The sequence below is a fragment of the Necator americanus genome, chromosome III (genome assembly GCF_031761385.1).
Source record: "Necator americanus strain Aroian chromosome III, whole genome shotgun sequence".
NCBI classification, from domain to species: Eukaryota; Metazoa; Nematoda; class Chromadorea; order Rhabditida; family Ancylostomatidae; genus Necator; species Necator americanus.
The window spans coordinates 16,131,562-16,148,052 of NC_087373.1; the positions used below are offsets into that span (position 1 = coordinate 16,131,562).

Below are 16,491 nucleotides of genomic sequence, written 5' to 3' on the forward strand. Positions count from 1 at the left end.
GGAGACGGTGATCAGAACCACTACAAAAGGATGGTACTACTGAGACGTCAAGTAGACACCACCTCCGGTTTTTGAGTATGTGGTCGATCTCCGCACGAGTCGCGCCATTGGGCGATTCCCATGTCCACCGACGATGATCTTTTTCATGAAAAGAGAGTTCCCATGAAAGAGGCGAGCGGCGGACAATAGCCCGGCGAGACGATTGCCATTTTCATTCCGGTCCCCTAGTCCAAATCTTCCAATCCTGTATTCCTCTTCTGTGGCCTTTCCTAGTTTTGCGTTGAAGTCTCCGACAACGAATTTGTAGAAGGACTTCTCGTTGCGGACTACTTCCTCCAGCTCCTCGTAAAACGCGTCCAATTCGGATTCATCAGCTGCTGATGTTGGTGAGTAGCAGTTGATGATACTGATGGATTTTTGGCGCAGAGGGCGGAGGCGAAGAATGGCCAGACGAGGTGACAGGATCTCGTGAGAATCGACGAGATGGACGACAGATGGGTGCACAACAAAACCAACACCGCCTACATTTCGCTACGGAACCTTCTCTCCACGAATGACGAGTGTACCGTCATTCATCTGTCGTACGTCGCTCCTTCTGCACTTGGTTTCCTGCAGAGCAATCACGTGAAATTTGATGCGCTCTGCAGCTCCGAGAAGGGCATGCAGGTCAACATCTGTGGAAACTGTTCTCGCGTTGTAAGTACACATTCTGAGACAGTCTCCACGGCGAGTCGCGCGTGTGTCGCCTTGGTCCAGAATCGATGACGTCCTGAGCAACCTGAGATTTGATCGCCTCTCACCGGTCGCCATACCGTTCGACGTCTGAGACGGCAGGGCCCAGTGTGCAGGGTACTGAGACATTGAATATGCTGGAGTGGCAAAGAGACTTTTCCCCAAACTAAGCAGCCATGCCACGGCGAGCTTAGCTTTCACCACAGGTCGTCGCCCAACCTATATGGATCAGGGAACCACCTTGCGACATTTTGCCAAGACGGTGGTGAATCTTAGCAGTAGTTTACTCTTAGGTAGGCTTCCGATTCCGAGAAGTCGGAATGTCGGATGTGTCGAACTCCTTCTCAGCTTGGGAGACCCTGCCGGAGGACGAACTTCCGCTGTGCATCGCAGTTCGACGCCCATTGTCACCTCCACGCCACTATGACGCGGTAAACCGTTGTGGAGGTATGCTATGTTATGATGGAGAAATGAAATACATGCTTATGTGTAAGCTGTTAGCTAACCACATTGATTTTTTTTTCAAAAAAAATAACTGCATGACTTTCTACTGCAATTTGTTTGGCCACACTTGCATTTATTTATACGGAATTATTTCGAATCCGGCGAGTGTGCGTACATGACACCATACCATATGTGTTGGGAATAATGTCATATACCATGGTTAAATTTTACGTAATCCTACACTTTCCGAAACATACCAATTTCCGCTCCTTAATTTTACCAGCCACAGTTTGGAGAAACGCAATCGCTTACTTCCATACAGCGTTGAGAGCACGCCATCACATCTAAGCTGTCAAGAGAATCGGTGTGTGGCTCTGTTTCTAAGAGAATGAGAATTGGGTTGGATGGAGCCGAGAAGAGGGAACAAGGGATCTACGTCAGGTACGAAAAACGCGTGCACTGCAGTAGACGCGATCACCACCTCAAGGAATCCTGAATGTATCTGAGTGTTCTACACAACTTTGTAACTCAAAACTTACAGTTCTCGGTGCCAGCAGAACCGATTTAGGTTTTTATTCTCAATGACTCAACCATTTCTTTGTTCTTCTTCCTTAATAGTGGACTGCCACGTCAACTCGAAGAACTACAATAAGCAACTATGTTTACGAACAAGAGACATAAGGTTTATTATAATCTTTGCCCAACACATAACTGGTTTAAAACAAGCTGGAAATTCACTATAGTCAAGGAGTATTTGTGTACAATAAAACAAGGAACAACAGCGGATTTCTCGAATAATTCAACAATTAACAGTCTGAGAAAAGAAATAATCACTAAGAAACTTTTGATAAAATTTCCCTAGCTACACCTAACAAATCTACAACTTTTCGAACTTCCGCATCACTATTTTGTAAATCTACCTGGCCGTATTCTTTTTCCGCAATTGTGACTATGGGCCTCAAAGAAATCCGCACACGTGCTTTTGTCTGAAGTTGAAATAATCCAACACATGGTATGGTAGTTGAGATTTGTTCATGAGAGGCAACCTGCTTGACAGAATCCTCTCCTTTTATCGAGGCGAATCGGAGGCGTTCGCCAGCCAATTCAAGAGCTGATGAGAGCACGGAACAACTCAGTGTAGCATCTTTTTTCCAATCCTGAAAATAAGAAATGGAAAGGAAACCGCAGAAAGAACTTGAGGAATTTTACTGTTACTCAACAGTAAGAGTAGATTAATACGAAAACATGTTGGTTCAATAGTTGGATGACGTAATACTTATCTCTCGCATAATATATTGAGCCTTAAGCTGCCCGCAGAGTTCACAGCCGCGCGGGCGGCGCCGCCCGCGCGGCTGTGAACTCTGCGGGCAGCCTTAACCAATTTAAAACCAAGTACTCTCAATCCCTTAACACGAAGAGTGGAATAGCGGGGCGTACAGGCTTGTTAGAATCCGCAAGGAGTGCTCTTTCCAGTAATTTGATGTATTTTTCCACTTCCTCCACGTTGTTGTTCTTCGGTTTCTTTAAGGATGCATAACATTTCCACATCTAAATTTAATGTCATGGATCTCGTAGAAAATTTCTAAAAATATACTACAGATAACAGATAAAATGTAACAGGTACTTATGACCTGCCGCATAATTATTTCAAAGATTGTGCTTGAGTACACCATGACAGAAGGGACGTATTCATTACGTTCTTCAGCAAAGCCAATAACATACTGGTGTCGAATATAAAAATTGCACCTTTGAAGACATTGTTTGCACAGCGCTTAGTCGAGCAAAAAGCTTTATCAGCTCTGTTTTAAGAATCACAGCCTCAGTTGTAGTCTCATCACTGCCTACCTGTAAGCATAGTGCTAGGGTACGAGAATAAAAGTATTTTAAATCCGAAATACTTTTAGGAAAAGAAAACTGTTCAAGAAAGTCTAATAGCAATGAAGAGAAACTAAACTCGTCGCATATCTTTAGAACCCTTGTGGCAATGATGTCCAGAATTTCATCATCTTGCTGTTGCTTATTAAGGTCTAGAAGACGATGGAAAGCTTTGATAGCCTGGAAATCAAAGATATGTTGAATATGAGAAAAACCTGTGATAGAAATAGACATCCCGCAATCCGGTGAGGAAGTAACCCAGATATTGCAAAAGGGTGCTGTTCTTCACTAATTGCCAAAGCCCAACATAAATAACTCCAATACCTAGAGAGAACGTGGAATTTTTAGTAACAATTCTTCATTTTGTAATGTCGAGCTGTCGGACACGGTCGACCTCAGACAATCGGGTCACTCAGTGTCCATAGTTCACACGAGATGCCAAGTCTCGCAGGCTATAAAACAGTGACGAACGGATAATTGTTATACGATATCGATAAACTAGATTGTGGTATTGTAGGCCTGTGGATTGTGGTACTGTAGGCGCGGCGAAAAAAAATCGTCGTAAGAGCGATAGAAGCGGCGAAATGGGAGGAGAGGGTGGCGTGGGCGGGGCGTCTTGAACACGTAGCGCAAGAGGAGCAACCAGGCTACTGTAACGATTATGACGGTATCAGGAGACGCGTGGTGCAATTAGCGACGCTCATTAGCCTCCTGGATACGCGGCGGCACATCATACGAGTACCTCTTGACCGTTCCCCTGACGTTGACAACCACTGCGGTTCTGTGAGTCACCCTCAACCTAGGGGTTGGGACCGGAGACGATCTACAGTTTCCCCAACGACATGAAAGGAGGGAGGTCAGTGGTAATTACCAAGAATTCGTCTCTGCCGTTCATACTCTTTCTGAATTTCTAATTTTCTAGAAATAAAAGATGCTTTTAGTGTCCTAGTAGAATCACTTGACGTTCTGACGCTACATTATCCAGAATAACAGCGATCATTTCATCTCAAAGAAGAAGAAGAAGAAAATAGACCGCGCATACCTGATCAAATTGTGCAGTATCAACGCACAGGAGCAGGTAATTCTCCCAAACCTTCGGATGCTCGTAGTTGAATTTCAGGGCCTCCTCAAATGTTGTGATATATATTTGAATATTTTAATCAACTTAAATTTCTACATACTTGTAAGATTCTCCTTGCTCTGTCCTTTTGACCAAGTTTTATATATGCCGCAGAAAGATTATTCCAGGCTTCAAAATGTTCTGGTTCAAAGCTGACCTTAAATTGTCAAAAATGCTGACCTCTACAGCATAATTTTGAAAGGAAATATCGTTCAAAACAAGATGTTATTGGCTTGTTTCGGAATTTCCCTAGGCTTACACATCGGTGGAAGCAAGTAACTGCATCCGCGTATTGCTCTAGCTTCCAAGCACAGTAGCCGGCATTGAACCAAACGCCTAGCTGAAACTAGTACTCTATGAATCGATGAAGTGTGATCAAAACAAGATTTAGATGCTCAACATTGTTAGTTAAAGTCTTTCTAAGAGTTGCACATACATTAAGATCTGCCAATGTTTTGTATCCAATCACAACCTGATCAAAAGCACTTAAAGATTTTCTAGGACTAACAGCACGTTATGTAATGAAGGTAGTTCGAGTTCCTCAAAAAGGTCAACAAAGCGCTACAGCTGGATTACAACAACTAGAAGCTCGGTGCCGTTTGAGTGGGTCCTACCTTAATCATAATTCCTCTGGCTCCACCGTGCGGTGAACGCAGCAGAGCTGAACTTCAGATCGTCTTGATCTTACTATAACTAACCTGAATAGGTTGAAGCTCCAGACTCCTCCTTAGATGTTTGTAGGCGCTGTCAAATTGGTTCCGAAGCAACATCAGAAAGCCGAAGGATTTTCGTGCTCGCGAGTTATGATCATTAGACATCTGAACTTCTTGAATAGTGGCCAATGTTCAAACCTAATCAGTAACAGTGAGCAATGATATTATCTTTCAAAACGTTGAGACTATTAATAAACTACCGTTAAACTAGCTCATAATGACTGCAGTCGCCGCTGAATCTGTTTAAAGGCAGCATACCATGAATCTGACAGTGTCATTTCTCATGGAAAGCTTCTATACGGGATCGTAGATAGCGATAAATATAAACTAGGTGGTTCTGCTCATCCCTTCATGATCGTCGTAAGAAACGGGATTTTAGTTCCTACGAGGCTTTACCGTTCCCCATTAGAATGCGCTTCTATGTACATGTTTCGTTTCCCTCCTCACCAGTCTATTCAATAGTTTAACTTGAATAGACTGGTGAGGAGATCTCATTAATCGTCGAAGGCTCTCTCGTTGATGCGGCGCATTGCAATGCAAGCTGTCATAAAAAAAAACTTCTGGGCCGTTTTTAACAGCGAATGCGGAGAAATTAGCGAAACCACCTGGTTTTCCGCAAACTACGACCCGGCAATGATCTGTGCAAAGACAGTTGGGGTGGAATAACGAGCAGGAAATGCTCTGGATGAGGATATATCCGAAAAAAGACGATTGGACCTTAATAGCTGCATCATAGTAACTAGCTTCCATAGTAATATCCCCCAAATAGCAGTAGAGCATTGAGTCATTCGGCCGCTCAAGCAGTAGTCGTCGAATAAGTGCTTCAGCCTAAAGAAAAAGTCTAGAGTTTTGCCTAGGGAAAAAGTACAATGACGAACCTTCTCCAATTTGCCAAGTTGCTTAAAGCAATCTATCATGCAGTCCCACATTTCGAATCTCTCGTATATAAGCAAAGCTTCCTCAACATATCACCCATTCGTAAAATAGAACCGAAATGCTAATAGTTATTCATAGCTGCTACTCATATAGAAGAATAAAAAAAAACAATTAAGAGTTACTCGAAAGTTCGAAAGTGGTAGAAAGGCGCCTCACCGCGGTGCAACCCAGAGTCCGCAGTGATTCCGCATGAATAAAATGTGCGTTCCAAAAAGCTTCCAATCCACTAGCAAGTACCAAGTCACATCGTTTCAGTTTCACTGCATCAGGTATCTGCAACAGGCGGCTCTATTTTATGCGGGGTTTTAAATGACTGATTACAAGTGCTATATTCTTGATATAACTTTTCAGACAACCGAGAAGTACGAGTAGGGAGAGAAGTCTCGCGAGAACTACAACAGAAGGGTCTTAGGATGTGGTACAGAAACGTTGCTCCTACAGAAAGCATCCAAGTTATCAAAATCTCAGACCTTTATATGGTTTACGACAAGTCCATCAAATTGCAGCACAAAGAAGTGGAGTGGATGAGCAGAATGTAAATGTATGTAAGTGGTCAAATAGAAAAGGCAATGAAAGGCACCAAATTTTAAATGCTGAGAATCAAGAGATAATCCGCTTCACAAACGTCAATCTGAGTAAATCTGAGAATGATAATGTTCTTTTGGTCTTCAAGTCCAAATAGTAAGCAAATCGGTACAAAGATAATTGAAGGAGCCAGTACGACCTCCATTTTCTTTTTATTTTCGAAACGTTCGGGACTGTTTCCGGTGTTATTTCACACGCTGAAAACGACATATAAACTACATTGCATCCATTCAACATATAAATTAAATCAGTGGACGGTGTTCGAAAAAAGAAATCGGAAGCAGTCAAAACTGCTTCTCCCAGTTTTCGTTAAAAAAGAATTCGAACAATTTTCATTACTATTCGAAATTGAGGCAAGCACGAGTCATACGAAAAGCATTTTCGAAATTGTTCGGAAAATTCCTGATGCGTTCAGGAACAGTGATTTCAAATAGTTTCGAAAATACGTGTACAGAAGAGAAGTGCGGAGCAAATTTCATATTTGAAAACTTTACGAAAAGTATGGATTTTGCAGCAAATCTGCTGTCTCTGCATAACCGCCCGTGTCTGAATTATGGAAATCCCGGAAACGAATACAAGTAAGTGTGTCCAAGCAACAGCGATGAAAGATTGAAATTTGAATGCAACGCATGCACATGGTGGCAACCGGGGTCAACAGAAAAATGGTTATCTTGAGGGGACATCATTCAGAGCCTAGATCGAGTGTAAGATCTTTTTGGCAACCACCTGTTCACTTATGACTTTGTAACACTGAAGGAAATGGCTCGAGATGGAGGAGAAAACGATCAACGGTTTCGAGATGTGCTTATCGAGTTCTACACAAACAATGCTGTGCAACTATAGGGATCGAACACTACCATACAGATCGAGGAAACCAACATCTTGGGCCGCAAGTACAGAATTGGCCGTGTCGCTCGCAAAGATGGAACCCTGTTTCCTGGAACGAAACTGATATTTGTCGAAATCGTCGAGAAGCACGACGCCACTGCTCTGGAAGGAATTGTTAAAAGGTACGTCATTCCTGAACGAACCACTTGAACTGTTACGTAGAGTGGTTACGTAGAGTGGTTACAACAACCTCGCCAATACCGGCATCAACGAGACGATAAATCACAGCGCCAATTCCGTCGATCCTGCAAAGGAAGTTCACGGTCGGCCCACTGAGAACACATGATCTCATTTGAAGAGGATTTTCAAATGACACGGTCTCAAAACGGTCTCAGTGGAGATCTTTGGGATGATCACTTCATCGAGGTTTTGCGGCAACCAACGGCTAGAATCTCTTCTCTGAACTATGGCAGTTGATTTCAGCCAAGCATCCCATCCATTGATGGGAATATTCAAATAAACAGCTTTCTCCAAGGCTGTAGTTGACCTAATCACCTTCAGACCCGCAGAAAAAGGACATTTGGTTGTTTACCTAAAGCTGAATTTTAATGAATGAATAAAATTCGAATTCCTTCATAAATTGGTTTTACGAAAACCACACTAAGAATTAAACTTTGCAATATGTTATATTTAAAAAAAAAAACCGTAAACGAGTTTGACGAGGGTGGGTGGGTAATCGGGGCGGGGGGTACGGTGGCGCAATTGTGGGGCGGCCTTTTAAATCTCGAGTTTCTGCCTTCTCAGCTCCTTAAACCACCTTAGCACCAACGAATCCAGTGAATATTCAATCACGCTATATAATAACAGGTCCTACGGCGTCAAATTCGTGCCCCGGAGCCAGATAGCTGTAAAAAGGGGTGCGATGGGTCCCACGGGGTCGGGATGGTGCGCCGGTGCCAGAAAGCCATAGAGTGGGGAGAGTCGGGTTCCACTGCGTCGGATTGGTGCGTGGGAGCCTAAAGGCAGTAGAATGGGTTTCTATGGTCCCTTCGCATATCTGTTTTCTAGCATATCTTCTTGATGCTGCTAACATCCTTTCTTTAAAAAGTGGAAACACACATACAAACGGCTGCTTAAATACAATACTAACCAGCACACGTTCACGTGATCTGACGTAGAGTTTTATCTTCATAACTACGATGATGATATTCACCTCATTTCATCATTGTTGGGACATCATTCCGTGCTAATTGTTGAGAGCGGAGGAAACTCATACTTCGAATAATGTTCCCAAATTGTGGAGGTTTCAGAGAAAAATAGATGTAAAATTAAGTTTGATTGCTCTCTAAATATAGTAGTGACGCGTTTGAGAAGAGAATCATGAAATCTCTCATCTATGCCTATATTTTTGAGTTAAAAAAATGGAAAAAGTGTTGATAGAAAAAAAAACACTTATAATTTCAACAAAAAGTCACTACTGCTATTTCTTATTGATCGGTGAACGCGAGCGAAACGAGCACTAAAGAGTCTAGTTTAGCCGGACGTTCAGACTGGTAATATAATAATGATCAATCGTATTATTATAATTATGTGGCATATTATTGCAAAAGTAGAACTCTCATTTCAATACAATATTTTCAGTTGTTTTCATGGGCAGAAAACTGCGCATTCAGAATGATATGCACTAATTAAAAATGCAAAAGTGACAGAGAAGAATCAAGAGCTTAACTGCACCGAAGGAAAGTTCAAGATCAGCAAAGAATTCCGAAGCAATTCTGTAACGGAACCTCATAGAAATTTCTCATTTTCTTGCGAGACTTACAAAACATCTGACAAATATTCATCAGTCAGCAAGGCCACGGAACTCTCCATTTGAGCCACAATAGCGGCCTAATTTAAAGATGGCTGGTCGAAAAAAAGGACCAGAAAGCTTCCCAAAAGATTTTCTCAATTTTTTTGGATCCTCACAACGACTTCCAATTCTAGCCATCAATGCTAGTCCAGCTCTCGAAATAAAGTAATATCACCTCGTCGCCGTCCATTATTTTGCAGATCAATTCTGCTTGAGCGCATGCCCGCTCAATATGTCTTTTTCTTGTCTTCTCCAGTTCGCACCTCTCTAGTAAAGCAGCAGTCTGCACTGGCCAACACCGCCGCTGCCGAATAATCTGGAAAAATAACATATGCTACAACTTTTTCACAAGATGAAAAAATAGCAAAGATAAAGTGCTCGCAACACTCACCGCTTCTAAATATGCATTTGCCTTTTCCACAAATAGTTCGTCACAGTGTTCACTTCGTCTTTCAAGCCGAAATACAGTCAACACAGCCGCCAACTGTATTGAAGACAAGGTGGTGGTTCCCACATTACCATCCACTAACGAAATCTATAGAAGTCATTACCTATGATCTAGTTGGATGTAGACCCAACTTTTATAACTAGGAGAAAACGAAGATTCAGCTACCTTTTCTAAAAGTGTGTCGTCATTTAGTACACAATCTATCGGGACATCCGTATCTTCGTCATTCTCTGTGGCTGTCGAGGATTCCTGATTTTGCTACTGTTGAGTTTCAGAGAAACTATGGTCTATTAGAGTTTCCTATCAAAAAGCATTGAACTGGAGAACCCTGCAAAACCCGCTTACCGCAGTTAGAACTAGCTGAGCAATGTTTCGTTGTTGAAAACGAGTTCGTTTTCCCATCTTCCCTGATAATTCTATATTGAGACCAGAAGACTCCAGAGCATTTCTAAATAAATTGTGGCAATCTTTCAATTTGTTGATCGCTCTTTCACCGGGCTATCAAATTTGTCTTGTTTTCTTGGTCGAAAATTACAGACGGCGCCGAAAGTGTTAAACAGTGTGAACAAGATTATCTTTCGATTGTAACAAGGGAAAAGGGAATGGTGTGTTGTATACGTATGCTGGATATCTATGAAATCTCTGTGATTATCGGGAGTATCGGGGAGATATCGGCGTTGCACTCGAGTGTCCTACTTTTGGAACAATCTTCGTTCGTTCATCGTTAAGCCCAGGTTCGGCCATATCCCCGAACACTGACCATATCCTTCTGGAACCCATCGATGTCGTTTCAGTGTCACACCCATCTCTCTACTTGCATAATAGCCGATTGAATGGTATTTTGCGTTTCAGGTTCATCTTCTGTGTTCCAGTTCCAGTCGCCTTAATGTTCTCCTATATTCTGCATCCTGTATCCTGTTCGCTGTATTCTGGATCAACGATGGAGATATCGATTGATATGGTGTCGCAACAAATTTGTTTCAAAGCAGTCAATCCTTCATAGTGATTGGCAGCGATCACTCATCCAATGATTTCTGTTTGAGAAAGCTCGCTCGCCTCCAGGTCTCTCCCGGAGCACGGAGAACCCAATATATTTGGCGGGCAAAGAAAGGACGTCTGCTGCAATAGACGCATCGCGCTCTGTTGGTTGAAGCTACTCAACGCAGACTGCACACAGTTAAGTGAGTAAATGAACGATTAATGAAAAAAAGAAACACATAAAGAGAGGGCATCAACCAACTGGATATATTGCGAACATTTCTCATAATCATAGTAGATCAAGTGAGAGTTGGCTCTTTCAAGACAATACTGAATCTTCTCCTCCTCTTTCAGTTGATCAACTTCTATTTTCTCAGCCTGAACCGCAGAAAAAAACATCGAATACAGTAGCAAATCCAATAACGCGACTCACATATTCATCCATTAAATTTTTAAGAGTTGTGCATGGTTCTTTTAGAACCTTTTGCCATAGTAATGCAATTCTGAACAATTTGCAGGTAAGTAATGTAGATATGTTTGCCTGTCAAATTACGCGTGGTTTACCTAAAAGCGAGTAGCCTAGCAGGTGCGCACACCATCGTGAGCTGACTCTGATCAAGGATCACCATCTTAGCAAGCAAGAGCAGTGGCAGTGATCTGCAAACAACCGGTTATATGATTTCGTTACGTATGTGTAGTAATTTGAAGACAAATTTGATCTTTGGTAACCGAGTGATCTATCAGTCGGTACTATTTCTCTCGGCATTTCATACAGAATAATCTTCTCTCTCGACGTTTTAGAACTAGAACAGAAGGAAATACAAAAAAAAAACATGCCTGACTTTAGGGAAAGGTTCGTTGAAATCGAACTTTAATTCGGAGGCTGCAAGGTCATGCGAAAGAAAAGACGGAAGAGAACAACGAGCTGAAAAATAATTGTAAGAAGAATGCGCCTCACATTCTTCACATATATTAATGCTCAGGGTCAAGTGTGTAGTTGGGACATGATCCTCCAAAAAGAAACGACCTACTTTCTCACATCCTTTTTAGTATAACGGCTGTAACAATCAAAAATTAAATATACAGGACTGAACGTCCGGCTGACGCCGGATATCACACTTCTTGTGGTGTCCCTCCGCTCAAATTCAATGATGAATAGAAATTAAAAGCAGTGGCATTTTCTGTGAAAATAAATTTGCATTTTTTCTAACGACGCTTCCTTCGTGTTTTTTTTTTCATTATAAAGCATTGATGAAATGGTAATGAAATGCCGATTCGAGACTCTTCTTCCTAAATGCGTCACTACTGCATCTAGAGAATATCAAGAGAACTTGATTTTTCACCTATACTCCTGGGATATCTTCACGATTTGGAAACATAATTCGAAGCAGGAACTTTGTTTCTTTTTCCTCTAAAACAATTAGGGCAGGATAATGTGCTAACATAAACGCCATCATCATGCTGATGAAGGTAAGATTCCACGTCAGATCATGTAAACTGTTAGCTACTACGTAGACAGCCGTTTGCATGCGTGTTTCTAATTTTTGGAGAAAGGACCAGTTACCAAACTGATGGGAAAAACGTGCAGATGAATAGAAATGCGGAGAATACATAGAGGTGAAACGTAATACGTACAGTTTTGACAACCAAAAAACGGTGCACAACGTCTCACTTCATGACAAATTCTCGGTTATTACAATGCACTACTCTGCTGCGGCGCACCAATCCGACCCCGTGGGACCGTCCCTCCCCATTTTGAAGCGCCAGCATGCCTATCTAATGCCGTTGGACCTGTCTTACCGCTTTCTTAATTTCGTTACACCCAAACACATGTGGCAGAATAAACCCATTATTCCAAAGCATGAATAAATCGAAGTTCTAGGAGATAATTTCGAAAAAAATTGATAAATAAATATAAGCAAAAGCAAAAACAATATGATATAATATGATGAACCATAAGAAAAATATAGATTATAAAAATGAAGTTCACAGCACTTACGCGCGATTTGGAGGTGATTCTAGCGCAGGAAACTGACGTTGATTGGGAATGACTGCAGGAGTGGTGCGGATTTTGGGGTAAAATGTAGTTGGGTATTTCTCGAAGTAAATAATCATATCAATCGGGGCCCTAAAGCCTAAACATTAGTCTTAGAGGATCTATGACATTTAAGCTAAAGTTACTAAGAGAAAAAAGTAAGTTAGAGCGTCGGGAAATAAGGGCGCCAATGGGTGCTCCCTCCCCCCTCTCCCCCCCTACTACATTTTTCCCCGGATTTTGTTAGGCTTTATAAGCAGGAAATAAGCATTTATAACGTGGGGCAAAAAAAACTTAGAAGGGGAAGTGGGTGGACTTATGTAAGAAGGTCTGGGTTGCAAAACAATTCTCAGAGGGAATCTTGGTTTTCCTGGAAGACAGTTGAGTAAAGTTAGGAATTTTAACAAATTTCCAAAACTTTCCTCAATGATTGAGAGAGCGAGAAGGAATATGAAAAAGTAAAAGAACAAGGTAGTAGAAAAAATCTTCCTTATCATGTGTTTCAATCTGAGAAAACGTTTGTAAGATATGAGTTGAGTTACTGGGCTTTGTTCGAAGTCAACAAGTCACATACACACATTGTGGACAATTGGTGCTTATTTCTTGGTGACGACTCAAAACTTTCTCCCTTGCAGCTTCCAGTTACTTGATCAGGCTTTTGGCCGAACTGGCGTGCGGAATACAAACGCGTAATGAATGAGTCTTTAGCAGCAGAAACAGGAAGTCCGTCCCCTAAGTTCACCAGAGTCAAAAAGTCGTTTTTTCCCTTTCCGCCACCTGGAGACGCGCCACGTAGCCTTGCGACTAACCAGCTGTGATTCCTCCAGTGAGGGAGATCCGTGGTTCCCCCCTAGAGGGAATCGCAGCCGGTTAGTCGCTTCTATTCTCTGAAACTAGTTGAGGTAACCAAAATTAGAAAAAAAATCACTACATTTCTCAGCGAGGTTCCAAAAGTCTAGGGAAGTTGGAAAAACCAAACTCTGCACAAATATACACAAAACCTGTCTCTACAAACTTGCAAAGTTGTACTGCATGAAACCCACTCTGAACATCGTTATTCGGCGCCCTACTTTGCACTAATTTTACCCCTATTTCCAGATGTACACGTCTTTCTTCGCATAGCAATGAGTTGAATTTCTTTTTTTGAGTGATAAAAAAAAATCATCATCGCTACATAAGAATATGTTCATCTAACTTTTTTCTTCGCTGAATGCAAAAATCTCACTTCTGTCAGGGATTGATTCCTGATCGTTTCAATAAAAATGGAGCTACACTGCTCTGCGCCACTCAATCATCAGGCGGTCATCTTTTATCAGAGTACGCATTAGGTATCTTAACAAATAGGCAGATCTTCAATATATTGAATTGTCTGTAATGGAGGAATGCCGAAGCAATGTGTAAGCTATGATGGAAATGAAGTTGGGCTCATACAGTCTCGTAATACTCAATATAAAGTCACATCTACTCCCATTTCCATTTCTCTTATATAAAATCAATCCACAAAAGTGTTGAATACTTAAACTTGACAGTTGTAATAGTAAGCTAATTCTTCAAAGGATTTAAAAAATTTTGGGTAGTTACGTGCATTTTGAACGACTTAATTTCCATCTCAATACCTTCGCAACTTTTAATAAGTCATTAAAATGCATCGTATTCATTCAAGTATTCGATAGTTTGTCCTCATACTGATAGCTGACTGTAAATACGGAACGCGATCTTGCACGGCTTTGGTCGGCGGAGTGATCACGACCTCATCAAGCATAGTTTAGAAAAGCAAGAAAATGCTAAGTCATCTATCGTCAACACTGACTCAAGTAGCATCTTAATTCCACTACCAGAAGTGTGAACAATAAGAATTTTTTTATCATTACGCAGCTTGTGTCTTCTCCATTTCAGCTAAACTACTTTCGCCATACAAGAATCGCGAGGCTTCATCAATCATTTATTCCAATACTAAACGAAAAAGACAAAGACAAGCGTCGTCGAATATAACCCCTTATGCCTGCACTGTTAATGTTTTTGTTAACCAAAAAGCTGCTTCAGTGGTGGTATCGAAGAATACAAGTTACGTCAGTTGCCATTTGGTCAGCCAACAGCTTATTGGATAAGAAGGAGAAAGTACATGGCGTTGATCACTTGAATCAGCGCAAATCAATCGCTTGTAACCCGCCTACGCATTTGGCAGAAATTCATAATCCCTTCGGTTTACGAACGCATAGCTGGCTGACCCGATGTATCAGATTGGTGTTTTTATCTATCTCATCATATGTGGCACCAATTTTTCAACCCCGGAAGGACGAAAGGCTTCGCTGGCTTATGGGCTGTTTCGATCTACCGACCGTGCAACCGCAAGCGCACCGTTTACCGACTGTGCTACACCCACCCCCCACAGCTTAGTACCGTGAGCAAAAGCTATTCGGCAGCGTACCCCACCCAAGTTGTGGAATTATTGCTAGGATAGGGAGTTATACTGCTAAATTACATAAAACAAACCAAAATGTGGCTATTAGGAAGTGGCAAACGTACTCCTAAGAACACGCAGATGAAATATCTGCTGTAAACACGAGAAGAAAAAAAGTTCGATTAGAAACGTACCGTTACAGCCTGTGAAGTTAGCACCGACAAATTCACGAAATGCCTTTTCACCAAGTGACAACATTGACTCATAAGGCATATCATGAAGCAGAAGTTGAAGTTCTGCTAGATTCTGTGCGGAGACGATAGTTAGCCAGGGTTCCTCCGTCATTTATCTGCTTAAATTTAGAAACGTGTATTGGAGCGAAAAGCGAAAGTAGTTCTTATGGTGAACAACAACATCAAAAGTGTAAACAGTTGCTTTAAACCAATAAATTAACGAAAACGGCATTTACTATCTGGAAAAAATAGTTGGATGCAAGACCAGACTGGACAACTCTTGCTGCGTTTCGGAAGTAACTGCAGATGAGAACCGATAGAATATTCTGTTATGACAATGGGGGCACGGGATGCATCCGTCAAGGCACTCAACTCAAGCTGTGGGCACTGTGGTCCGTCTTGGCCTTTCGTCATATCCGTTGGACATCCTGAGAAGCAGATATCGAAGAAGAAAGAAGAAATAAGTCAGAATGAGAAGACGAAAGAAAAAGTAAGAGGCAAGAAGAAAGAAAAAAAGGAAGAGAAAACAAGCCAAGCATTCTGACTTACAACACTGTAAGTGAATAGAGAGGTTTCAAGGAGATTTCATGAAGATGAAAGCCTGACAATTTCATAAAATGTCGAAAAATGTATGATGGTATCTGTTCACATTCATGATTTCTTAAAAATTTAGCGTTGAAGAGTTCTATATATAATATTCCAATTCTGATCTATAGACTGCTATTAATCAAAATTAAATATGCTACAGCAAAATGTGTTTGAAATCCCATGTCATTATACTTTAATTAAACTATAAAATTAATGTACTGACGAAGAGAATTAAACATGTTGCCAAGGGAACAAATGAATAGTGGAGACTAAATGGTGAATGGAAAATCTGATGAGGTTTTTCATAACTATTGTCTCGGAGTCGATATACGTAATCACTAACTGCAGACAGGCAGTAAAAGTGGTAGGCAAACAAGAGGACCATAGCCTCTGCTGAAAAATGATCGTACCAGTGAAAATCATTTTCATTATCACGTGAATAATAACGCAACAAATATGTACAGTTTCTAACGTACTATCGGGAGACAAAATCTAAATGAGCATCATATTCACACAACATCCAAAACATATATAAAAATATTTAGTCACCTTAGCAGCAAATAATGGAGTTATGGAAAAGAAATCGCTCTATCTTCATCAATCATTCCATCAGGACTTTTACCATGCTGTACAAATAGTCCTCCGATTGCAAGTACAACTTTGCGTAGCAAACTTATGCGAACAATGAGTACACCTCTCATGAGAATAGCAAATATATCAAGG

At 41.4% G+C, this 16,491-nt stretch overlaps 2 protein-coding genes across 4 annotated transcripts; both read right to left on the reverse strand.

Moving 5' to 3' along the window:
- Window positions 1–36: 36 nt before the first annotated feature.
- RB195_009754 (uncharacterized protein) lies at window positions 37–15,292 on the reverse strand (the record flags this gene model as incomplete). 3 transcript variants are annotated; one of them, XM_064190456.1, is made up of 23 exons in its annotated part: window positions 37–521; window positions 567–951; window positions 2,097–2,162; window positions 2,223–2,333; window positions 2,614–2,724; window positions 2,923–3,017; window positions 3,126–3,231; window positions 4,094–4,177; window positions 4,233–4,328; window positions 4,431–4,511; window positions 4,870–4,989; window positions 5,602–5,712; window positions 5,763–5,843; window positions 5,977–6,093; window positions 9,261–9,401; window positions 9,477–9,620; window positions 9,699–9,782; window positions 9,879–9,981; window positions 10,774–10,889; window positions 10,945–11,014; window positions 11,076–11,168; window positions 11,349–11,436; window positions 15,142–15,292. In XM_064190456.1, 23 exons carry the CDS (start codon window positions 15,290–15,292, stop codon window positions 37–39), a joined length of 3,039 nt encoding a protein of 1,012 aa, XP_064048037.1. The 3 variants fall into 3 exon arrangements, with proteins under 3 accessions (XP_064048037.1, XP_064048038.1, XP_064048039.1); XM_064190455.1 differs by lacking the exons at window positions 37–521; window positions 567–951; window positions 2,097–2,162; ... (1 more) ...; window positions 2,614–2,724; window positions 2,923–3,017 and adding an exon at window positions 3,018–3,021 and having other exon boundaries at window positions 3,131–3,231; XM_064190454.1 differs by lacking the exons at window positions 3,126–3,231; window positions 4,094–4,177; window positions 4,233–4,328; ... (12 more) ...; window positions 11,349–11,436; window positions 15,142–15,292 and having other exon boundaries at window positions 801–951; window positions 2,923–2,934.
- A 104-nt stretch (window positions 15,293–15,396) lies between these two features.
- RB195_009755 (uncharacterized protein) lies at window positions 15,397–16,197 on the reverse strand (the record flags this gene model as incomplete). The annotated part of the gene is made up of 2 exons (XM_064190457.1): window positions 15,397–15,608; window positions 16,179–16,197. The coding sequence occupies 2 exons, from the start codon at window positions 16,195–16,197 to the stop codon at window positions 15,397–15,399; spliced, it is 231 nt and encodes a 76-aa protein (XP_064048040.1).
- Window positions 16,198–16,491: the final 294 nt, after the last annotated feature.